Genomic DNA, 25,985 nt, shown 5'->3' with positions numbered 1-25,985 from the left:
TTACTATAGTAACACAATATTATCAAAGGTCCTTGACACAAACTGATCTATGATCTATCTGACCCGTCCTCCAAAAATGAGGAGGTAAATGTAACAGCACAAGTAAGTGCAATTATGTACTATTCATAGCAGTCAGGAATTGTACTTATTTTCATTTAGTATTAACCTGTACTGTCAAATATATTGTGAATATTTGAGTTTACCTGAAAAGCTGAATAAGAAAACCACGAACTAACCTAACCTTCTTAGTGTTTGAAGATAAGGATTTTACTGCTTCTTAATTACAATTAGTACTTAACCTGTAGCTATATTGATATTACAATTTAATAAAACTAATAAAACAAAATTAAAATATATCAATAAATTGTAAAGTAACTCAGGATATTTTCAAATTTTGTATAAAATATCTATTGTTTAATAAAACTGAAAAAGAAATTCCTGATATTTAAAACTTGAGTATAGCAAATTGAACTTGAAAACTTCATCCTAAAAATTCTTCTGAGTGTCTTAACAGAAAACGAGGAGAATAAATAGGGAGGTAAATGGAACAGCCCCATACGTGCAATTATGTACTATGTATGACAATAAGGAAATATACTTATTACACTTAGTATTAAACCGTACTGTCAATCTGGAGGATGGATTGCAGCTATCACAAAGTTTATAATGATTCAAATACCAAAGTTTATAAGAATTAAATAATTTATTTAACCTTACAATTATAGTATAAGCTACAAATGCACTAAAATAAAGGCATCTAATAAATATTGACCAATGACTACACAAAATAAAATGAAACTGACATTTTGGCCCATCCTGGACCTTTATCATGACTTGATAAGGTCCAGAATAGAATAAAATGCCATCACTTTCGTTTCATTTCGTATGTATGGGTTGGGTTATTTATTTTCAGCCAGTTCATTGCGATTTATTCTCTTCAAAAGGAATGTACAGTATTTCCTTTTACAATAAGCAGTCAAATTTATTTTAGTTAAAGATAAATGCTAAAAAGAACAATGAAGATCATTTATAGTGAGTGTGTTCTTTTGCACTCTTTTTTTTTGTTTCTGTCTCTCACTCAACATCTCTCTCTCTTTCTCCAGATGATTCACAGCTTCCACCTTCTTGCACAAGAAAAAGACATTGCTGCCTGGTTGCTGTAGATACAGTTTCTGAAAAAAATGTTCATTATATATTAAATGCTGTATGAACATTATATACCTGTACAATACTGTACATAATTTGACAACTCATAAACCAATTGTTAAAAATGTTACTAGAATATGATAATGGACAGGAGAAATGCAGCTAATTAAAGTACCCAGTAAAATCCCAAGGAACTGCAAAATGAGTGGAAAATTCTAGAATATAAATTGTTGAATTTCTAGCCAAACCATAGTAGAAAAAACATCTGGAGAAACAGTCAATCACAGAGTCCAAAACACACCATGATTGTGTATATTCTGCATGTGAATATGCAATATCACCTAATAGCACGAGCCTACTGCACAATGAAGGACAATCACGAATAATGTATGGTGTACAGTCAGGAAACTTTGTGTATAGGTAGCGGAGGGGCCTAGCAACTAGCAAGAGTGCTCCCTGGTAGTCTCTTTGAAGCGAAGTAGCATTTGAAAATGTTTGAATGTACCATACTTTAGTTGAATGTAGTTGGGATTAAATATTCTAGTAGTCTTTCTGGGTTGGATTAAATATTCTTTAGCTTTATCCTTGCACCAACAGGTATGTATATTTGAAAAGATCCATGTTGCGTCAGTGCAGCATGTTGACCTGGCATAGTCCTATCTATGGGAATGGATGGGCTTTATACATGGAAGTAATTCAAGTGCTTCAGCTTAGGTTCTTGTTATACTAACTGGTAAATGTTAAAAATGCCTTCCATAAATGAATTATTTGTTTCTACCTGATGATAAATCAAAACTGTTATTGATACAATAAAACAAGTAAGCTGCTCTAAAATACAGAAATCTTTACAAATGCCAAATAAAAGCAGACCAGACTTGAACACAGGTGACATAACCACCCAAGCACCATTCTTTTCAGTATTTGAGAGTGTATGAAGTAGTTACACTTTGAGCTCTGTAACTCTGTAGTCATGAATATTGGAAGACATTTCTGTGATTCTACCCAGAGTTTGCTAGTGCAGGCTAGTAGACAAGTCTTGCATCTTGCATCATTTTCTCCTGATTCCATGCCTGACTAATCATTCTGTGAGATGAGGATATTAGATGAACTCATCACTAGCGTTTGATCTATACCCTGTAATCCTTCATACAGAATATGGTAGCATCACATTGCTGTGTGTACATAGGCTTGTTAATAAATAATAATAATAAAAAAGCTGATTGTAATGAAACGCCATTTTCTGGGCGAGTCCTGGAGGCTCCCTAGAGCTATCAGACTGATGTGTGTCTGGGTCATCAGTCAACTGGAGTTCAGCCTACCTGGGACCACGAGCCAGAACCTGGTCCCCTCAGAGAGGCAAAGGGAGTAATGGCCTATGGAAACCCCAATGTATTTGGGGGCATTCCATATCTGCCATCGACCGGGGTTAGCACTCAGAAAGGTAGGCATAACAAAACAGACCCCACATGGTAAGAAAATTGCAACCAAAGACCGAACAGAGAGGCAGAACTCCCTTACTTAAAGAAACAATCAAACAAGCAAATGTCACACTCCGCCGCTATGCCGCTTGTCCGTGAAGGGGAGCCGAGGGACCCCCCCCCCCCTGCGTTGGCTACTAAATAATTACAGTTTGGAAGCTGAGCATTAAAACCTACATGAAAACTGTGGATGGGAGGGATGGAAGGTGCCAGGGGAGCCTCCAGGGCTCACCCTGAAAATGGAGTTGCATTACATTCAACGCTGATTTTCTGTGGGGAGCCTTTACGGCTCACTGGAGCTACCTAACCAAAGACAAGTAAAAGACGGACTTACCCAGGAGCGGCCGCCACTTGCAGAGGCGAGACAACTGGCTGCAACGTGCGATCGAAAGCCACACACAAACAACTAGGACCAGGAACGTTGACTAGATAACAAGTGGCCAGGACCCTGTTCGACTTCCAAAATCCCCACGCCCGAATGCCAGCCCAAGACATGTTGCTGAAGACTGGAGTAAAAGCAGCAAACTTATGAATGTCGTGGGCATGAGGATAGACTGCAGACTGGTTAGACTTAATAAGCCTGCAGACGACTTGGGAGACCCAAACCCTGGAACAGGGAACGAGGGGAAACCGGATTAACCCAAAGCGTGTCCCTGGCCACTAAGGCCATGGCGAGCAAATAATGGCAAAGAGCCACAACTGGACACAACACATGATGCACCCCTGGCCTGACCAACCAAGCATCAGTGACCCAAGGGCCCCTCTGGAAAGCCACCATCTCATTCTTTGCCAGAAAGGAAGAAGGCTGCAAGCGAACAAACTGACCACCAGGACCGAAGGAGCAGAAACCCCTCTGCCAGAGGAGAGCATGACGCTCACCCACCCAACCCTCAGAGGCCAATGCCAACAGAAAGAGAACCTTGGAAACACATTTCTTGAACCAAAGGGGCCACCACAAACCGAGAAGAAGAGAGAAAAGAGCACCCAGTCCAAGGACCAGGACAGCTCAGGCGGCGCATGAGCAGGCTGGAGGTGAAACAAAGCATGAGAAAACTTATGGAATGGGGCAGAAGTAACATCCACCCCGAACACAAGCTGAAGCGGCTCCGCCAGCGCCACACGATACGAGGCGACAGCATTTGGCATTAAATAACGGTCCTGAAAAAGCCAAGGAAGAGAGAAAGAGCAAGACAACCTGATCAGAAATAGAAGAAATCTACGAAGAGAAAGAAAATGGCGAAAAGAATGCCAGGAAACTTTATACTGTTGCCAAGACGAAGCTCGCAGGTGGGACACCATCAACGAAGCCATCTGATCACCATACAAGTGGTGATAGACACGCATCAAAAAGACCAGACACGAAGAGCGAAGAAGTAGAATGAACCAGCCACGTACCAGACTGGTCCAATCTGCTGAAAAAGACGGAGCCGCAGAAAATATCTCGGGTTCGGACATCGAGCAAGCAGCACCCGAAACCAAGGCTGGGCCGGACACTAAAGGGCCAATAGGACTACTCTCCCCTGGTAAGTCTCCAAAAGGGCCAGGACCTGAAGCAACAGCTGGACCGGGTAAAAGAGGTACAGGTAACCCCACCTCGACCAGTCCTACCGAAAAGCGACCACCCTTAAGGCGTCGCAGTTGGGAAAGGGTGCTACATACATTGGGAAAGGCCAAGACAACGCTGACTCGAACCCTCCGAAGCGACAGCCAAACCTAGTAGATAAAGATATTTAACACAAGGGGCACACGCACTAGGGGACACAGGTGGAAATTGAGTGCCCATATGAGCCACAGAGATATTAGAAAGAATTTTTTTTGTGTCAGAGTGGTTGAAAATGGAATGCATTAGGCAGTGATGTGGTGGAGGCTGACTCTATACACAGTTTCAAGTGTAGATATGATAGAGCCCAATAGGCTCAGGAACCTGTACACCAGTTGATTGACAGTTGAGAGACGGGACTAAATAGCTAGAGCTCAACCCCCGCAGGCACAAATAGGTGAATAGATGAGTACATCACTAAGCTACACAACTGCGCAGAATCTGAGGTCAGAGTCAATGTCCACCCCGGACCAGATCAGCCAACGAACTGGAGTTCTTGAGTAGCCAGCGCGGGGGGTTCGGGGCTCCCCCTCCCGAGGAGGGGAGGGCTGAGCGGACAAGCGGCGGAGTGTGACATTTGCTCGTTTGCTTGTTTCATTACGTAGGGAGAGTTTTGCGCCTCTGTTCAGTCTTCGGTTGCAATTTCCTTACCATATGGGGTCTGTTTTGTTATGATAACCTTTCTGGGTGCTAACCCCAGTCGATGGCAGACATGGGAAGCCCCCAAATTCATCGGGTTTTCCATACGCCATTGTTCCCTTTGCCTCTCTGTGAGGGCCAGGTTCTGGTTCATGGTCCCCGGTAGGCTGAACTCCAATTGACTGATGCCCCAGACTAATATAACATATATCGGCTTGATAGCTCCAGGAAGCCGGAAGGGCTCCTCACAGAAAAAAATCCTCTTACCTAACATGAATTCCTCCATTTGCATTTTTGGTACAGTAATTTATATTCCCTATTGATACAAATATTTATACAGTATGAAGCTCAGAGAATCATGAATACAGTACAAAATTTGTTTTAAGTTTTTAAAATTCTTCACACTGTGAAATCAAATAATACAGCATCAAATTGAATTTAGTCTCAATTATTTCACTGTGAAGAACCAGGATCTGACTGACCTTAGCCTACATACTGTATTTGTAATGTAAATGATGAAGAATATACTTAGTGTGTTTGTACAAGCATGATGTGACAAAAACTTTAACATTATATGCCAACAATATACTGTATTGAGAAACATGGCAATGTACAGTATTTGGTCTAGTCATTAACACCAATAATGGAAATATGGTTGCTAGTCAGAATCATGGCGAGCCAGGATCATGACAAGCCAGGATCATAGCGAGCCATGATCCCGATGACCCATCGTCAATAAGTGGCCATAATCATAATGAGCGATAATCACAATGACCAGGCAATCATTGTTATCATCACGACCAGGCATTCATCATAATCATCAGGACCAGGCAACAAAAATTAGGCAGGAAAGAGAAGGGTGGGCGGGGACTGGTCAAGTCGTATACTGCAATTTCGTATACCGGGCTAGAAACAACTTCGTTCACTGAGAAGTTTGTACATACAAACCATTCCGTTTGTATATGCGCTGGTTTGTGTTCGCTGTTGTTATCATCTGAATAAATACATGGCATTTGTTCATATAATTAGCGCTTCCATTATTAGAATTATTTATCCATTATTAGAATAACAAGGTGCAAACCATACCCCCTTACAGTTGAAATCTATTTATATACAAGAAGGTACATTGGGTTGCGAGAGTACATAACATATATTAAGAGGTACATTGTAGCAAGATTTGAGATTAAAGGATTTAAGACTAACACGTTTAGAAACAAGGCGCCCCCGAAGGAGGCTATTATTTGTTATGCACCCCATACTCAACCAGTAAGTAGTGGAGCAAAACATAGATTACATAGTCATAAAGTCTTAATCAGACCAATTCAATTCTATTTCTTTCTTTATTATGCACCCCATACCTATCCCGTGGGCGGTGGTGTAAAGGATTACAGAGGCACATAATCGGTTCAGGAACTGAACCCTCTAGTTCGTTTAGCTAAGCAAATAACAATTTGTGACGCTAGTTACAAAATTATTAATATTATATATATACATGTACACACTCTCATACATACATGTACATATATATATATACGTATACATATATATATATATATATATACGTATACATATATACATGCACATACATATCTAATCACCTACACAAATACACACATCAATAATCTTTGTGTCACAAGTGATCAATAAGAGGCTCACAACAGTCACTATACAAGGCACTTTACATCTATGGTGAGTCACACAGTTACTAGTCTTGCTGCACACCCACCCAACTGGGCGGCAGCTTTACAGTCATTTGCTCCACACCCATCCAACTGGGCGGCAGCTTTACAGTTATGTGCAGCATTACCTACAGTAAGCAAATTTTGGATACTTCGCTAAGATTTCGAGCAGCACATCATTATGAATGAAGTACTTACACATTTCTTGGACACTATTGATGGTGTTATCCCTAAATTCCGCGATTTTTTCACATTCCATTATATAATGGCGCAAAGTAAGCGAATAGTTCTGCTGACAGAGTTTACATTTAGTCAAATCTCCATCAGCAGATGTTACAAACTCCCAGAGGTACTTGTAGCCGAGCCTAAGCCTAGCAGTGGTAACATCTAGAAGTCTGCTAACATTATTGGATGACCCATAGACGTGCGGTTCTTCCTGCATAATAGAATGATGATAGATGGAGTAACTGGTGTGAATTTCACTTTGCTTCAAGTCTTCGAAATTTAGCTGATGTTCCTGGGATATTGCTGCCCTCAGGCTGCTCAAAGGCAGTCCAAGTTTGTAATCAATTCCCTCTTTACGAGCAAAAGTCTTGGGCAACTCATCAGTTCTCAGTGGCTATTTTTACATTATCATTTACAACTAACTTAAGTTAAATAACAACCAGTAAACAGACTGCTGTTTTCTAATTCTAGTTCAGGCACTTCCTGGGATAAAACGCGAACATTCCTTGAGGAACTGTGAGGGGCTTATCTGTTTTTCCTCGTAACGGTCCCAAAGCTTCCACAAATGTTCCTGTTTCTCTTCATTGCTCTTGCGGCGACTGGACTTTAGCTTTTGATCAGAAACCAGTTGGTATTGCAAGGTTACCAGGGACGCCTCACGGTACAGTAAGGGGATTAAAATATATAAAGCCAAGTTGTCCCTCACTGCCCATTGATTCAGACGCTGGTGCCATCCTTCTACGTCATTGTTGGTCCTCACCAGTCGTCTAAATGCACACCAGTTCCCCAATTCCCACACACTGTTGCACAGCCACGTATTTTTTTTATGTAATGAGTTAATTGTGTCGTTAAGGGTGGACTGCTAGCCGACTTTTCTAATTCAGCAAACGCCTTACAATTATGTAGTACATACGTACCACATAAGTACGTGTGTGTTATACACGTACACACACACACACACACACCTTGTCAAGCACAGGACGAAGCTTGAAAAAGTTTAATGGTATGCCAATAGGCTAGTCCCAGGACTAAGAGGCATGAGTTACGAGGACAGGCTGCGAGAAATGCACCTCATGACACTGGAAGACAGAAGAGTAAGGGTAGACATGATCACTACCTACAAAATTCTCAGAGCAATTGATAGGGTACATAAAGATAAACTGTTTAACACGGGTGGTAGGCGAACAAGGGGACACAGGTGGAACTTAGTACCTAAATGAGCCACTGGGATGTTAGAAAGAACTTTTTCAGTGTCAGAGTAGTTAATAGATGGAATGCATTAGGCAGTGATGTGGTGGAGGCTGACTCCATACACAGTTTCAAATGCAGATATGATAGAGCCCAGTAGGCTCAGGAATCTGTACATCAGTTGATTGCCAGTTCAGAGGTGGGACCAAAGAGCCAGAGCTCAACCCCCGCAACCACAACTAGGTGAGTATACACACAAACACACACACGCGCACACACACGTACACACACACACACAGACACAAACATACACATACTAATGCCTCTATTCACCTTGCAGTAAATAGGAACCTGAAAGTCAGGAAGCTGCTATAGGCTGCATCTTGGGGATGTGTGTGTGTGTTAGATAAAAATATATGTTGTTTAGATATGTAACGGTTCTATTGTTACGTAAAGTATGGTGACAAATAAACACAGACACTAAGATACTATATATATATTTGGTCGAATATACAGAAGTACACAGGTGATACGTTGGTGTGAGTTGAGCGCACTGAGCGTTGGTACAGTATCTCGCAAGTGTCTGCTCTAGACCACACTTGAAAGTAGACTAGTTAATGTTTGCTATTCTTGCTGCTTATATTGCTCGGGCAACACCTCACCGTGTTGCCCGGGCAACGCCTCACCTCATTCATCTCCAAAGGTTGACAGGAATATTAACACTATATTTGGAGCGAGTATATTATTGGGATAATCTACTCGCTACAGATATGATGGAGGAAAAGAGGCCGAGAGTCGGTACATTAGACAACCGACGCTTAGAAAGGCGGGGTCCAAGAGCTAACAGCTAAATCTTGGAAATAATAAATTAAAATATTTAATACACACACATACGTGTTTCACAAGAATTTGGCTGAGGGCTGGTGGCCCCGTCGACGGGGCAGGAAGTCGGCGGTTGATCAAAGGCCTCCCACATCCTCCACATACCTGAGGATTATTCCGGCTTAATTTTAAACGGAAGTAATGTCTTGGTATTTACGGCTTCAGCGGGTGGGTGGGTCCGTGGGTTTATTACACTATGAGTGAAAACAATCGCCTATTCTCTATTTTATATTGCCGCTTGTAGAGCTAGAAGCTGTTGCCTCTTGTGTGCGTTGCACAAGGGGATTAATATCTGGATTAATATCTTTCAATATTTCCAGTATTTTTTAAGGTATCGCTTAAATACCGAAGATACTGCTATTGGACACCGCTTAATTGACAATGTCTCAACAACGCAGGCTGAAGATGTGCGTGGCTCCTGCTACTGCAATGATGCTCATTTGCTTTGCTTTTCAATGATGCGCCTTAGTTGTCCCCTCTCTAACTTACCGTTCTAAATACCCCTTCTCCATCTCTCGCAAACATTCCCCCTCATACATCTCCCCCCTTTCCTCCTGTCCCCCTGTCCATCTTTGTCCCCCTGTCCCTCACTTTGTCCCCTTGCCCACATTTTCTGTCCCCGATCTCTTTCCCCCTGTCCCCCCTTTCCATCTCTCTGTCCCCCTGTCCCTCTCTATCCCATTGTCCCTCTCTCTGTTCCCCAGTCTCTCTCTGTCCCCCTGTTCCTCTCTGTCCTCCTGTTCCTCTATGTCCCCCTGTCCATCTCTGTCCCCCTGTCCTTCTCTCTGTCCCCCTGCCCACTCTTTCTGTCCGCTGTCCTTCATCTGTCCTCCTCCCTTTCCTCCAGGCTCCCTATCCATCTCTGTCCCCTTGTCCCTGTCTCTGTTCCCCTGTCCCTATCTCTGCCCCCTGTCCCTCTCTCTGTCCCCCTGTCCGCCCTTTCTGCCCCCCTGTTCCTGTCTTTCTCTGTCTGTCCCTGTCCCTCCCTCTGTCCCCCTGCCCACTTTTTCTATCCCCTGTCTCTCCTCTGTCCCTTCTCTCTTGGTCTCCTGCCCCCCTCTCCTCCCTCTGTCCCCCGGTCCCCCTCTCTAACCCTGTCCCTCTGTCTCTGTCCCTCTGTTCCTGTCCCTCTGTCTCTGTCCCTGTCCCCTTTTCTGTCCCTGTCTCCCTCTCTGTCCCACTGCCCCCCCCCCTCTGTTCCCCCGTTCCTCCTCTGGCCCTGTCCGTCTGTCCCTGTCCCTCTGTCTCTGCCTCTCCTCGTTTCTGCCATTCTCTGTGTCAGCCTATCTCTGTCTCTTTCCTCGCTCTATCTCTGTCATTCTCTCACTGACTTTGCATATCCTTATCTATCCGTCTCTGTGTCTAACATTCTCTCCCTGACTCTGTCTATATCTATTTCTCTGTCTCGGTCTTCATCTCTTTCTCTCTCTTTCTCTCCTCTCTCTCCTTACATACATACATACATACATTTATTTAACACATGTAGTACACGCACAAGGGGACACAGGTGGAAGCTGAGTACCCAAATGAGCCATAGAGATTATAGAAAGAACTTTTCAGTGTCAGAGTAGTTAATAAATGGAATGCATTAGGCAGTAATGTGGTGGAGGCTGACTCCATACACAGGTTCAAATGTAGATATGACAGAGCCCAGTAGGCTCAGGAATCTGTACATCAGTTGATTGACGGTTGAGAGGCAGGACCAAAGAGCCAAAGTTCAACCCCCGCAACCACAACTAGGTTAGTACATACATACATACATACATACATACATACATAAGATATAAAACAGCGGAGGATTCCCAGGTAGAACAATCAACCACAATGCCCATTACCCCTTTACCCAGTTGTCCTTAACTACACAACTATACAAGAGTCATTAACACGTATAATGGCTGATCCCCCATCACGATAGCATGAAGACCAATTGCCTGACCTGCTGTCCGTCTTGCTCCTCAAATAATTTTCAGGCCTAGAAATGGCCCGGGTACTGGCCCGGAAATGGCCCGGGTACAGGGCCAGAAGGGGCCCGGGTACAGGCCCAGAATGGGCCCGGGTACAGGCCCAGAAAGGGCCCGGGTACAGGCCCAGAAAGGGCCCGGGTACAGGCCCAGAAAAGGCCCGGGTACAGGCCCAGAAAGGGCCCGGGTACATGCCCAGAAAGGGCCCGGGTTCAGGCCCAGAAAGGGCCCGGGTACAGGCCCAGAAAGGGCCCGGGTACAGGCCCAGAAAGGGCCCGGGTATAGGCCCAGAAAGGGCCCGGGTACAGGCCCAGAAAGGGCCCGGGTACAGGCCCAGAAAGGGCCCGGGTACAGGCCCAGAAAGGGCCCAGGTACAGGTACAGGCCCAGAAATGGCCCGGGTACAGGCCCAGAAAGGGCCCGGGTACAGGCCCAGAAAGGGCCCGGGTACAGGCCCAGAAAGGGCCCGGGTACAGGCCCAGAAAGGGCCCAGGTACAGGTACAGGCCCAGAAGGGGCCCGGGTACAGGCCCAGAATGAGCCCGGGTTCAGGCCCAGAAAGGGCCCGGGTACAGGCCCAGAAAGGGCCCGGGTACAGACCCAGAAAGGGCCCGGGTACAGGCCCAGAAAGGGCCCAGGTACAGGTACAGGCCCAGAAGGGGCCCGGGTACAGGCCCAGAATGAGCCCGGGTTCAGGCCCAGAAAGGGCCCGGGTACAGGCCCAGAAAGGGCCCGGGTACAGACCCAGAATGGGCCCGGGTACAGGCCCAGAAAGGGCCCGGGTACAGGCCCAGAAAGGGCCCGGGTACAGGCCCAGAAAGGGCCCGGGTACAGGCCCAGAAAGGGCCCGGGTACAGGCCCAGAAAGGGCCCGGGTACAGGCCCAGAAAGGGCCCGGGTACAGGCCCAGAAAGGGCCCGGGTACAGGCCCAGAAAGGGCCCGGGTACAGGTCCAGAAATGGCCCGGGTACAGGCCCGGAAATGGCCCGGGTACAGGCCCAGAAAGGGCCCGGGTACAGACCCAGAAAGGGCCCAGGTACAGGCCAAGAAAGGGCCCGGGTACAGGCCAAGAAAGGGCCCGGGTACAGGCCCAGAAAGGGCCCGGGTACAGGCCCAGAAAGGGCCCGGGTACAGGCCCAGAAGGGGCCCGGGTACAGGCCCAGAAGGGGCCCGGGTACAGGCCCAGAAGGGGCCCGGGTACAGGCCCAGAAAGGGCCCGGGTACAGGCCCAGAAAGGGCCCGGGTACAGGCCCAGAAAGGGCCCGGGTACAGGCCCAGAAAGGGCCCGGGTACAGGCCCAGAAAGGGCCCGGGTACAGGCCCAGAAAGGGCCCGGGTACAGGCCCAGAAAGGGCCCGGGTACAGGCCCAGAAAGGGCCCGGGTACAGGCCCGGGTACAGGCCCAGAAAGGGCCCGGGTACAGGCCCAGAAAGGGCCCGGGTACAGGCCCAGAAAGGGCCCGGGTACAGGCCCAGAAAGGGCCCGGGAACAGGCCCAGAAAGGGCCCGGGTACAGGCAGAGAAAGGGCCCGGGTACAGGCCCAGAAAGGGCCCGGGTACAGGCAGAGAAAGGGCCCGGGTACAGGCCCAGAAAGGGCCCGGGTACAGGCCCAGAAAGGGCCCGGGTACAGGCCGAGAAAGGGCCCGGGTACAGGCCGAGAAAGGGCCCGGGTACAGGCCCAGAAAGGGCCCGGGTACAGGCCCAGAAAGGGCCCAGGTACAGGCCCAGAAAGGGCCCGGGTACAGGCCCAGAAAGGGCCCGGGTACAGGCCCGGAAATGGCCCGGGTACAGGCCCGGAAATGGCCCGGGTACAGGCCCAGAAAGGGCCCGGGTACAGGACCGGAAATGGCCCGGGTACAGGCTTAGAAATGGCCTGGGTACAGGCCCGGAAATGGCCCGGGTACAGGCCCGGGTACAGGACCGGAAATGGCCCAGGTACAGGCCCAGAAATGGCCCGGGTACAGGCAGAGAAAGGGCCCGGGTACAGGCCCAGAAAGGGCCCGGGTACAGGCCCAGAAGGGGCCCGGGTACAGGCCCAGAAAGGGCCCGCGTACAGGCCCAGAAGGGGCCCGGGTACCCGGGCCCTTTCTGGGCCTGTACCCGGGCCCTTTCTGGGCCTGTACCCGGGCCCTTTCTGGGCCTGTACCCGGGCCCTTTCTGGGCCTGTACCCGGGCCCCTTCTGGGCCTGTACCCGGGCCCCTTCTGGGCCTGTACCCGGGCCCCTTCTGGGCCTGTACGGGCCCCTTCTGGGCCTGTACCCGGGCCCCTTCTGGGCCTGTACCCGGGCCCCTTCTGGGCCTGTACCCGGGCCCCTTCTGGGCCTGTACCCGGGCCCCTTCTGGGCCTGTACCCGGGCCCCTTCTGGGCCTGTACCCGGGCCCCTTCTGGGCCTGTACCCGGGCCCTTTCTGGGCCTGTACCCGGGCCCCTTCTGGGCCTGTACCCGGGCCCTTTCTGGGCCTGTACCCGGGCCCCTTCTGGGCCTGTACCCGGGCCCCTTCTGGGCCTGTACCCGGGCCCTTTCTGGGCCTGTACCCGGGCCCGTTCTGGGCCTGTACCCGGGCCCCTTCTGGGCCTGTACCCGGGCCCCTTCTGGGCCTGTACCCGGGCCCCTTCTGGGCCTGTACCCGGGCCCCTTCTGGGCCTGTACCCGGGCCCCTTCTGGGCCTGTACCCGGGCCCTTTCTGGGCCTGTACCCGGGCCCTTTCTGGGCCTGTACCCGGGCCCTTTCTGGGCCTGTACCCGGGCCCTTTCTGGGCCTGTACCCGGGCCCCTTCTGGGCCTGTACCCGGGCCCCTTCTGGGCCTGTACCCGGGCCCTTTCTGGGCCTGTACCCGGGCCCCTTCTGGGCCTGTACCCGGGCCCCTTCTGGGCCTGTACCCGGGCCCTTTCTGGGCCTGTACCCGGGCCCCTTCTGGGCCTGTACCCGGGCCCTTTCTTGGCCTGTACCCGGGCCCTTTCTGGGCCTGTACCCGGGCCCTTTCTGGGCCTGTACCCGGGCTCTTTCTGGGCCTGTACCCGGGCCATTTCTGGACCTGTACCCGGGCCCTTTCTGGGCCTGTACCCGGGCCCTTTCTGGGCCTGTACCCGGGCCCTTTCTGGGCCTGTACCCGGGCCCTTTCTGGGCCTGTACCCGGGCCCTTTCTGGGCCTGTTAACATGAAAACGTCTCTCGAGTTTATCTCTCTAATGTTGTTTTCCCATCTTTCATTTTATCAGCTTAGTTCCTTTATTATGCCCCAATTACTCATCCATTGAGCGGTAGTTAAACTGAACCCAAATTTAAAAAAAGTTCCTTTCGCTAAGCAAGCTACAGTCTTGATAACGTCAGATATATTGTTTGTTAACACATTTCTCAACAATGAACAGTCAGTTTTATCAAGCTAACATATCCTAACAGAACGAGTGAGAGTATTAACTGGTCTAATTATTTTATTAGACCAGTATATATTATTAGATTATACTGGTATAATTATATATATATAAAAAAAAAAAAAATATATATATATATATATATATATATATATATATATATATATATATATATATATATATATATGTCGTACCTAATAGCCAGAACGCACTTCTCAGCCTACTATGCAAGGCCCGATTTGCCTAATAAGCCAAGTTTTCATGAATTAATGTTTTTTCGACAACCTAACCTACCTAACCTAACCTAACTTTTTCGGCTACCTAACCTAACCTAACCTATAAAGATAGGTTAGGTTAGGTAGGGTTGGTTAGGTTCGGTCATATATCTACGTTAATTTTAACTCAAATAAAAAAAAATTGACCTCATACATAATGAAATGGGTAGCTTTATCATTTCATAAGAAAAAAATTAGAGGAACTATATTAATTCATGAAAACTTGGCTTATTAGGCAAATCGGGCCTTGAATAGTAGGCAGAGAAGTGTGTTCTGGCTACTAGGTACGACATATATATATATATATATATATATATATATATATATATATATATATATATTACAACTATTTAACACTGGGAAGGGATCAGGATAAGGATTTGGGATGGGATGGGGAGGAATGGTGCCAAACCACTTGGACGGCGGTCGGGGATTGAACGCCTAGGACTGCTACTGTGCATTTAAATTACTAACTTACCTGAGAGTCTCTATCCCTACATGTCAATGTTTGTGTATACTGTTAATGTGAGGAACATACAGAAGATAAGGGTAGCTGAACACTACAAAAGGCTGAAGGACAACTTTATTAAAGTTGCATAATGAAATGTGTAAGTACTTCATTCATAATGATATGCTGCCCGAAATCTTAGCGAAGAATCCAAAATTTGCTTACTGTAGGTAATGCATGCACATGACTGTAAAACTGCCGCCCAGTTGGGTGGGTTTGCAGCAAGACTAGTAACTGTGTGATTCACTATAGATGCAAAGTGCCTTTTATAGTGACTGTTGTGAGCCTCTTGTTGATCACCTGTGACACAAAGATTATTGATGTGTGTATTTGTGTAGGTGATTAAATATGTATGTGTATGTATATATGTATACGTATATATATATATATATATATATATATATATATATATATATATATATATATATATATATATATGTATGAGTGTGTGTACATGTGTATACAACATTAATAATTTTGTAACTAGCGTCAAACATTGTTATTTGCTTAGCTAAACGAACTAGAGGGTTCAGTTCCTGAACTGATTATGTGCCTCTGTAATCCTTTACACCACCGCCCACGGGATGGGTATGGGGTGCATAATAAAGAAAGAAATAGAAGAAATTGAAATTGCATAATACGGTTATTGACATTCAATAATAGTAAGATAAAGCAATGAGGACCAAATGGGAGACCAGTGATCAGATGAATATTACAGACTCAAGGGTAGCCTTCTCTTCTTGTATATAAATGAAAAAATAAATGTTTGTTTAATTCTAATGCTTGTAGGCGAGAACAGTTGTGAACGCCAGCTAGCGCACAAGTACATGAGCGCCCAAAATACTTTTACACAAAAGACATGTACAGACAGGCGTGTGGCTTCTGACTTCTTTTTTATTGATTAATATTAAATATTAGGCGCTTACCTATAATAGTTATCATTTTATACATGTATAACTCTCACATAATAAATATAAAAGGAGTTTATCCAAAAACTGACAGAAGTGTTGTGTTTTGTGCGTTGTATCGTGTTTGTGGGCATTCGGGTGTGTTGTGTTTACGCTGGCGGGCGGCGTCCTTACCAACTCCGGATTATGTCTATTACATCACTAAACTTCATTTAATAACTATATGCCTGTTAAATAGAAGATTTTAATTGTTAATAGCATTATATTGTCGTTTTAATATGGAACACGTACACATATGCGAAACGTCTAAAGCTGGTGTCCGAAGTGGTAAAAATATTAGTGTGCGATGTTGTCAATGTACGGAGTGTCTTGTATCCGGTTCGGCAGACTGCATTTTCTGAGACAGAAAGCCTTTGACACAGTACCTCATAAGAGACTGCTACAAAAGTTGGAGAAACAGGCAGGAATAAAAGTTAAGGTGCTCCAGTGGATAAGACAGTATCTAAGCAGCAGGAAACAGTGAGTCACCATGAGAAGAGGAGACCTCAGAGTAGTGAGATGTCACCAGAGAGTCCCACAGGGCTCTGTACTTGGACCCATCCTGTTTCTGATATATGTAAATGATCATCCAGAGGGTATAGACCTATTCCTCTCAATGTTTGCTGATGCTAAAAATGTGAGAAGAATCAAGACAGACTACAGGACGACCTGGACAAACTGGAGGAATGGTCTAGAAAATGGCTACTAAAGTTTAACTCCGGTGTAAAGCAATGGAAATTAGGTGAAGGGAGCAGGCAAAACACAAGGTACCATCCGGGAAGTGAAATCCTGCAAGAGTCAAGTAGAGAGAGAAGATCTAGGGTTGATATCACACTGAACCTGTCCCCAGGGGCCCACATCAAAAGCATATCATCAGTGGCATATGCTAGATTGGCCAACATAAGAACAGCTTCCAGAAACTTGTGTAAGGAATCATTCAGAGCCTTGTATACCACTTATGTCAAACCAATCCAGAAGTACTGTATGCAGCTCCAGCCTGGAGTCTAACTCTAACATAAGACAAAATTAGAGAAGATTCAGAGGTATGCCACCAGACTAGTCCCAGGTAACCGAGAGGTATGAGTTACGAGGAAAGGCTATGGGAACTAAATCTCATGTCCCTGGAAGATACAAGAGTTAGGGGAAACATGATCATCACCTACAAAATTCTCAAATTGAGGAATTGACAGGGTGGACAAAGACAAACTATTTAGCATGGATGGAACAAGAACAAGGAGACTCAGGTGGAAACTGAGTACCCAAATGAGCCATACACACAACAGAAATAATTTTTTCAGTATCAGGATAGTTAACAAATGGAATGCATTAATCAGTGATGTGGTGGAGGCTGACTCCATACACAGTTTCAAATGTAGATATGATAGAGCCCAGTACGCTCAGGAATCTGTACACCAATTAAGAGGCAGGATCAAAAAGTCGAAGCTCAACTCCTGCAAACACAACTAGGTGATGACGACAACAACAACAACGACGACGACAACAAAAATACAACCACAACTTCAACCATTTTTATATCTGCCATTTTGTTAATATAAATTACAGCATTCAGTATAGAATAAATGCACTGGATGGGTATCTTTATACTTACTCTGCCTTTTTTTAAACTTTTAAGCTCGTAATCCAGAACTCTCAGTGGCTTCTCCTGCAATGTAAAGAAATAACTTATATTTATCAATGGTGAAACCATTATTGGAGTATGTTGCACTGATATAAGAACAAATGAAACTGCAGAAGGCCTATTGATCCATGTGAGGCAGCTCCTATTGATACCTAACCAACCTCATTCATGTACTGTATGTCTAACTTGGTATTGAAACAATCTAGGGATATCACATTTATTATATTACCCAGAAATCTTTTCAATAAAGCTGTAGCCCCTATACCTGAGCCAGTATTTATGGAGGTCTTTTCTAAATCTAAATTTATCCAATATAAATACTGTACATTGTTTCATATTCTATTTTGTGTTGATATGTTAAGCACTCTACTAATATTCCCTGTGCTGTACCCTGTCATCTATATTTATACTTCAAGTGTGTCACCCTTTATTCTTATCCTGCCTAGAGAACTTGAATTAAGCTTTCTTATTATTCTCTTCATATGGAAGGTTTCTAATTCCTGGGATTAACTGTCATCCTCTTTATGTTAATTCATCTATGTTAATTCTATGGTAGTGACCAAAATGCAAACTGAATAAACTAAATGGGACCTAATAATGGAAAGATAAACCTTATCAATACCCTGTAACACTAAATATCTTACACACAGAGTAATCACACTAGTGTAATGTGTCAATGAGCAAATCCGTAGATCACTACGCCACAACATGACCATGTCATGGCTTAGTTGACTAGGGCGTGAGTCTAATCACCTCTAATAAGAAAACCAGTGCTATCGTGTGCGTGGGAACACCCACCGCATAGGTTCGAACCCTCATCACTGCTCCTACTGACTTTCTCACTAAATGTCTTATTGCTAACACTTCTAAATGTAAATTCCTGTATCACATTCATGTTTTTCTAGCATTTCAACATTGATTTTATTGATTATGATCTCTACTACTCATGACACACATACCCTTTACATTTTCAGATCTTACCATTTAAAAAAAAATTCAGATGTTATTTAGTAATTATATTATTACAGTATATGGTATAGAGGTGAACCTTGTTTAACATCAGGGTTAGGTTAGTGAAAAACCATAACTTTAACTGATATGATGTTAAGTAAAATTGAAAACTTCTAGCTTAGTTTCTGATGATATTGTTCTTTTCAATAAACAGAAAAGTTTCGTTTTCAATATAAATACAGTAGTGTTCAAAGACAATAGTTAAGTTAACCTAAACGGTATATACAATACAGTACAGCACTGTACTTTGTTTTCTATAAGCACCACAGGTTTTCCAAGTGGTTTTCTTTATCTTACACTAGAGAAAATAGGATTGTTTACTTGTTTGATATCATAGAAGTTCAAACAAAATTTTTGCAACATAAAAACCAAACAATATTAACTGGGGTGACATTAAATGAGATTCACCCATACAAATGTCCAAGTTCTAATTATAAAGTTTTAAATAAGTTATAATTTGCATTTACAGTACATCATAATCCACAGTCAAATCATCCTGTGTTTGTATCACATCACAGTCTCCTCCCATAACTAGATAGTTTTCTCTCGTACAACTTTTCCATGCAATGTTGAATCTGATTTCTTTGTGATCATCGTTCCCTAACTCACTCCCTATTTTTACGATATTTGAAGTGTTTGCCTGTTGGCAAGTACAAGCCTAATATACTGCCTACATACTGTAGTATATTGTTTAAGAAAAAGGTAATCAAATTATTTTAAAGCTTTTAATGCTTCAGCATTCCATTTTTATTAGTCCTATATAATACTGTACAAACATTGTTCAACCTAGACATTTTTACCTAGATATTACTGCCTTCCATCCTGTCAAGGTTTGGTGGCCTATATATAGAATACCTGACACAGCACAAAAGAAACTTGAAAAAGCATAGACATCTGTAACTGAACTAGCACCGTGATTGAGAGGAATAAGCTATGATGACAAGCTAAAAAAAAATTCAACATTACAAGTTTAAAAGAGAGAGAATGAACAAAGAGGACATGACCAACACATACAAGATACTGAAAGAAATAGATAATGAGGAGATAAAACAAGAGGACATCAGTGGAAGCTGGATACCTGGAGTGTGTTTACGGAATTCTTCTACCCCTCGAGTCTGGCCTAAGGCCAGGCTCAACTTGTGATAACTTGGTCCAATAGGCTGTTGCTTGGAGCGGCCCACAGGTTCACATATCCACTACAGCCTGGTTGGTCCAGCACTTCTTGCAAGAACCTGTCCAAGTGCTTCTTGAATATATCCACCTTTGTTCCGCCAATATTTCTAATGTTTGCTGGGAGGGTGTTGAACAGCTGTGGACGCCTGATGTTAAGACAGTGCTCTCTGATTGTGCCTATGGCACCTCTACTCCCCAATAGTTCTATTCTACATTTCCTTCTGTATCTTTTGCTCCAGTATGTTGTTATTCTACTGTGCAAATGTGAGACCTGACCCTCCAGTATCTGGAGGTGGGCATGTGGAATGCACTAAAAGATGACATTATCAACTCCACTTATCTCAACTTAAAAAACACAAAATATGACAGAACCTTCCATTTAGACAAAGGACTTCCACTAAATGCAGTATACATGGACTTCGCTAAAGCTTTGGATAAGGTACTGCATGAAAGATTGGTAAAAAAATTACATGTACAGTACATGGAATAAATGGTAGAATACTACAGTACATATATAATGACTACAATAATGGTTAAAACAAAGAAAGCAAAGGGTCATGCTAAATAAAAAATAATCTCATTTTAGATATGTGGCGAGTAGGGTAAAGCAAGGTTCTGTATTGGGGCCAACCCTTTTTGTCATATACTTCAATGTCAGATGAGAATATTACAAACCACATCAAATTTGCAGATGACACTAAGGTTTATGGTAAAGTAGGAAGTGAAAATGACATTGAGGCCTTACAAAAATATCTAAATGAGCTCCACAAATTGTTGGTAGAGTGGTAAATGCTTTTAAATATAAACAAATGCAAGACCTTGCATGTGGGGGCATAACAATGCACATCACAATTACCAGATCAACAACATTACCTTGCAGCAGATTGATAAAGAAAAGGACCTTGTCCTTTTGGTGAAAGAATCCACCAATCTCTGAAAGTTGCACAGCAGGTGAGAGTTGCTATTAAACAAAAAGAAAGCAACCAAACTTTAGCAATAGTCAAATGAACCACATCATCTTAAGAAAGACATGCAGTATCTGATGTGGAAAAAGCTCAATGCTGGGCAACAAAAATCATCCAAGAACTAAGATGACTCTTATACCAGGAATGGTTGAAGGCTACAGAGGTAACAACATTACAAACCAGACATGACATATCATTAAAACTTAAAATACTGAACAATTTGGAAGATGTTGATCCAAACCACTTCTTCAAAAGGTTAGATGTAACACAAACAAGGAGCAACAATTTCAAGTTCAACAACCCACACTGCAGGATGGAAAACAGGAGTTGCTTTTTCACCCACACGGTTATAAACTTTATGGGTTTATAATGCCAAAACTGTAAATGTTAAAACACTGCTGCAATTCAAAATCCAACTGAATACAATCATCAGGACAAATGGGGGGGGGGGGGGGGAGGGACCAATAACAAGCTGCCAGCTTCCTGTCCTTATTGAGGCCACTAGAGATATGGTGGCCCTCATATGGCCACCATATGACGGCCATCGTATGGCCCTCATACCCTTCTATTGGGGGTGCTATATTAAGTTGGATTAGGGCATGGCTATACCAAAGGAAACAAGAGTTAGTATAAATGGGGTTAAGTCAGAATGGGAAAATGTTGTAAGTGGAATGCCTCAAGGCTATGTCTTGGGCCCTCTGTTAAAAATATATATAAATAATTTAGATTCAGGTTTGAGTAGCAACATTTGCAAATTTGCAGACGATACAAAAATCGGTAGGGAAATTAACACGGAAGTAGACTCACTATCACTACAAGTTGATCTAAATAGGGTTTTGAAATGGTCAAAAGATTGGCAGATGCAGTTTAATGCTGATAAATGTAAAGTTCTGAGGCTAGGTAATGATGATAGAGTTACAAGATACGAGCCAGATGGTGTTGAAATTGCGAAGTCGGATTGCGAAAGGGATCCGAGAGTTATGATTAGTAAGAATTTAAAACCAAAGGATCAATGCATGAATGTTCATAATAAGGCAAATAAGACACTAGGATTTATTAATCGAAGCGTTAGTAACAAGACACCTGGTGTTGTTTTTCAGCTATATATTGCTCTGGTTACGCCCCATTTAGATTATGCAGTTCAGTTTTGGTCGCCGTACTATAGAATGAATATAAATTCACTTGAACGTGTCCAGCACAGGATGGCAAAGTTAATTCCCCAAATTAGAAATCTTTCATAGAAGAAAGATTAACAAAGCTTAAATTGCATTCACTGGAAAGACAAAGAGTTAGGGGTGACATGATAGAGGTTTACAAGTGGATGAATGGACATAACAAGGGGGATATTAATAGGGTATTAAAAGTGTCAACACAAGACAGAACACAAAACGATGGGTATAAATTGGATAAGTTTAAATTTAGGAAAGACAAACCAGTAAGTACTGGTTCGATAACAGGGTTGCTGATTTGTGGAACCAATTACCGCGTAATGTGGTGGAGGTGGGGTCACTCGATTGTTTCAAGCGTGGGTTGGATATGTATATGAGTGGGATTGGGTGGTTATAGATAGGAGCTGCTCGTATGGGCCAACAGGTCTTCTGCAGTTACCTTGTTCTTATATAAATTAAGGTAAAATTCAAACTAGTTCTTACTCCTCCATTGTTAATGATAGGTAAGCACCATCGCTACTGCTATAAGAACATAAGAACATAAGAACAAAGGTAACTGCAGAAGGCCTATTGGCCCATACGAGGCAGCTCCTATTCTATAACCACCCAATCCCACTCATATACTTGTCCAACCCGTGCTTGAAACAATCGAGGGACCCCACCTCCACAATGTTACGCGGCAATTGGTTCCACAAATCAACAACCCTGTTACTGAACCAGTATTTACCCAAGTCTTTCCTAAATCTAAACTTATCCAATTTATATCCATTGTTTCGTGTTCTGTCCTGTGTTGATACTTTTAATACCCTATTAATATCCCCCCGGTTATGTCCATTCATCCACTTGTAAACCTCTATCATGTCACCCCTAACTCTTCGCCTTTCCAGTGATATAATAATATCCCTACGCTACTTTACCACCAAATAACCATAATTACCTCTGGATCAACTTTTTCCAGAAGGTCGTCCATCGTGTTGGGCAATACAGCAGTTATTGACACGATCCTCCAATTGTCACAAGTGCACCTTGCACGAAGAACTTAAGTGTCCTACCAACTACCCTCTAATACGTGTCCAGCTCCTCTTCTATACCACAGGTGCAACACTCAGCTAGTTGACTGGTTTCTTGGAGATCTTCTTGATGGTACGTGCAATTTCTTCTTTTGCACGAGTTTTTGGAGATTGATGTTGTGTTGTTGATTTAGGGGCGACGATGATTGTGGAAGATTGATGTTGTGTTGATGGCGTCAGACCATCGCTTGTGATGATACTGAAATATTTACGTTTTCTATGTTTGAAGTTATGATTATTTATTTATTCATTTTTTGAGAAATATACAAGAGTTGTTACATTCTTGTACAATTCATTCTTATATTATTTGTATTTATTTATTTTATAGAAAATACACCGGAAATGGTTACATAGGCCACTAAAAATTTTCGTAAGCCTTCTTGTACGTTATGTCCAAAATGCTTTGCGTATTAATGGCTTTGTAACGTATTTTTATGTTACGTTGTTGGGTATAATAGATACACAGTGTTTAGTGACTTTCATATTTATTTAGTAGTCCTGGATACAGCAGTGTCATAGACGTTGAGACGGAGCTTGGAGCAAAGCAGAGAGCTGAGTGTGGCCGGAGTCGCGGAGCTCTATGTGGGAGAGCGTTGTAGCTGGATGCCGTCCTAGTCTGCTGCCTGTTCTGTGTCGAAGCTGGAGCGTCTTGGAGACGATTATTTAGGAACAGTACATACATAGTTGCAGCGTTGCAGTACAAACATTCTGTTAGATTTAAAGATAGGGGTAATACATACAATACCTAAAGCCACTAGTACCCATAGAACTGCCTGCGTCGAGTGCTACATTCTTGACTGGAAATTGTACTGTTGGCTATTCTCATATCGCTTAATTATATTTGGTGACTACCCATCACCTTTCTCTACTAGGATAGGAGGATGTGAGAACTGTTGCCTCGCATATCAATCCTGCCAAACTTTTCAAAAATATTTGAAAAAGTAATCTACAAGCAGCTTTACTCTTATCTAGCCAAACAATATTGTCTGATCAGGAGGAAAAAGACAGTTTTGGGGGCTTAATTTATTAGTAAATTAAATTCTGCAGAACATGTAAATAATATAAGTAGGAATTAACAAATGTAACATGTCCATGTCTGAGCACTAATATTTAACTTAAAATGTACCCCCGTAGTAAGTAAGAGTAAGCTTAGCCTAGTGACATGGCAAACACGTTCTGAGGAAACCTAATGGCAGATGAAATGTAATTAGAACTGTCAGGACACAAAGGGGAAATAAAGTGTATAGATCACATATATCACCGATAGCTATATCACTATAGATAGATAGATATATCACATATATGTCACCGATATATACCGATTATATCGGTATAATCACCGATAGCACTACAGACCATTACCCCACATTTCTCTTGACTAACATTAGCAAACCACCTCTAGAGTCAAGGGGGTTAAGTTTTAGGCTGCACAATGAAACTGCTATAGACAATTTTATAACTGCTGCTGATAATGTCAACTGGGAGTCCGAGTTAGGTAACATAGGGGACATCAACCTAGCAGTGCAATATTTTCTTCAAAAAACTCTTAGCCTTTATAATACCCACTGTCCTATGCTTACAAAACAAGTCACAACCAAAAGGCTTAACAATCCCTGGCTTACAAAGGGAATACTTAAATCTATTAATAAAAAACATGACCTTGAGAAGAAGTATAGGTTAGGAATTGTCTCCAAAGAATTCTCAAAGAATTACTCATTATTGCTGTATAAGATAATTAGACGAGCCAAAACTAAATACTACGAAGATAAATTTACCCAAATAAAGAGCAACATTAAACAAACTTGGAGAACAATTTCTCAAATATTGGGATCAAAGAAGTCTTTAAATAACAAACCGACTCTCCTGTCTAATAACGATGGTCAGCTTTCAGCCTCTGATTCTGCTACCGAGTTCAATAGGTTCTTCTCTTCCATTGGTTCATCCCTTGGAAATGATATTCCATCTTCCAGTACAGACATTAATGACTATCTTTCAGGTAACTATCCACAGTCTCTGTACCTAAAGCCTATTAATTCCACTGACGTCAATGAGATAATCCTTTCCCTTAAAACCAAGTCTTGTGCCCTTGAGGAGATACCAACTTTAATTTACAAAAAAGCCTCCAGATCTTTAGCCCCTGCTATTGCTTTGCTCTTCAACAAGTCACTTGAACTCCAAACCTTCCCAGATATTCTAAAAAAAGCGAGAGTAACGCCTGTCCACAAATGTGGTAATCTCACAGATGTTAACAACTACAGACCTATATCTATCCTGCCAAACTTGTCAAAAATTTTTGAAAAACTAATCTATAAGCAGCTTTACTCATATCTAGCCAAACTCAATATACTTAGCCCTTGCCAATATGGCTTCAGACCCCAAAAAAAGCACTAACGATGCACTTATTAGTATGCTTAACTCGATTCATACAGCTCTTGATAAAAATGAGTTCTCTGTTGGGTTGTTTGTGGACCTGCGTAAAGCTTTTGACACTGTCAACCACCAAAACCTTCTTCTTAAATTACATCATTATGGAGTCAGAGGACACTCCCTACAATACCTCAAATCCTACCTTACTGACAGGCTCCAATATGTTTCTGTGAATAATACAATTTCTCCCACCCTACCCATCAACATTGGTGTTCCCCAGGGCAGCATACTTGGCCCTCTCCTCTTTCTCATCTACATTAATGACCTTCCAAATGCCTCCCAACACCTCAAACCAATTCTATTTGCTGACGACACAACATTCATTTACTCCAGTCCTGATCCCCTTGCTCTAAATGCCACAGTAAATACTGAGCTAAATAAAGTCCATCTGTGGCTAACTGCCAACAAACTCACCCTTAACATTGACAAAACCTTTTATATTCTGTTTGGCAATAAATCCTCTAATCAAATAAATCTCAAAATAAACAATACCCAAATTTGTAACAAATTAGATGGCAAATTCCTTGGCATTCTCATTGACCACAAGCTTAATTTCCAGGGACACATTCTAAACATATCAAAAAAAGTTTCAAAAACTGTGGGCATTCTTTCTAAGATCAGATATTATGTACCACG

At 43.4% G+C, this 25,985-nt stretch overlaps 1 protein-coding gene across 1 annotated transcript; it reads right to left on the bottom strand.

The window, feature by feature from the left end:
• Positions 1–684: 684 nt before the first annotated feature.
• On the bottom strand, positions 685–23,117 carry LOC138372083 (ASNSD1 upstream open reading frame protein-like). Its single transcript, XM_069337339.1, has 3 exons — positions 22,790–23,117; positions 17,505–17,558; positions 685–1,172 (listed from the first exon to the last, which is right to left on the bottom strand). Exons 1-3 carry the CDS (start codon positions 22,820–22,822, stop codon positions 1,005–1,007), a joined length of 255 nt encoding a protein of 84 aa, XP_069193440.1. The 5' UTR covers positions 22,823–23,117; the 3' UTR covers positions 685–1,004.
• Between the last annotated feature and the right edge of the window lie 2,868 nt (positions 23,118–25,985).

This window comes from Procambarus clarkii, chromosome 37 (genome assembly GCF_040958095.1).
Source record: "Procambarus clarkii isolate CNS0578487 chromosome 37, FALCON_Pclarkii_2.0, whole genome shotgun sequence".
In the NCBI taxonomy this organism is placed as follows: Eukaryota; Metazoa; Arthropoda; class Malacostraca; order Decapoda; family Cambaridae; genus Procambarus; species Procambarus clarkii.
Note: the sequence above shows the minus strand (reverse complement) of the source record. Positions and strands in the feature narration are given on the sequence as shown.

Bases quoted from the DNA above. Each gene is read 5' to 3' on its own strand.
- LOC138372083 (XM_069337339.1), bottom strand. From the start codon at position 22,822: ATGGACGACCTTCTGGAAAAAGTTGATCCAGAG. The intron at 17,559-22,789 runs GTAATTATGGTT...TTTACATTGCAG, and splicing joins TGGAAAAAGTTGATCCAGAG to GAGAAGCCACTGAGAGTTCT. The intron at 1,173-17,504 runs GTAAGTATAAAG...CATTTTTTTCAG, and splicing joins AAAGTTTAAAAAAAGGCAGA to AAACTGTATCTACAGCAACC.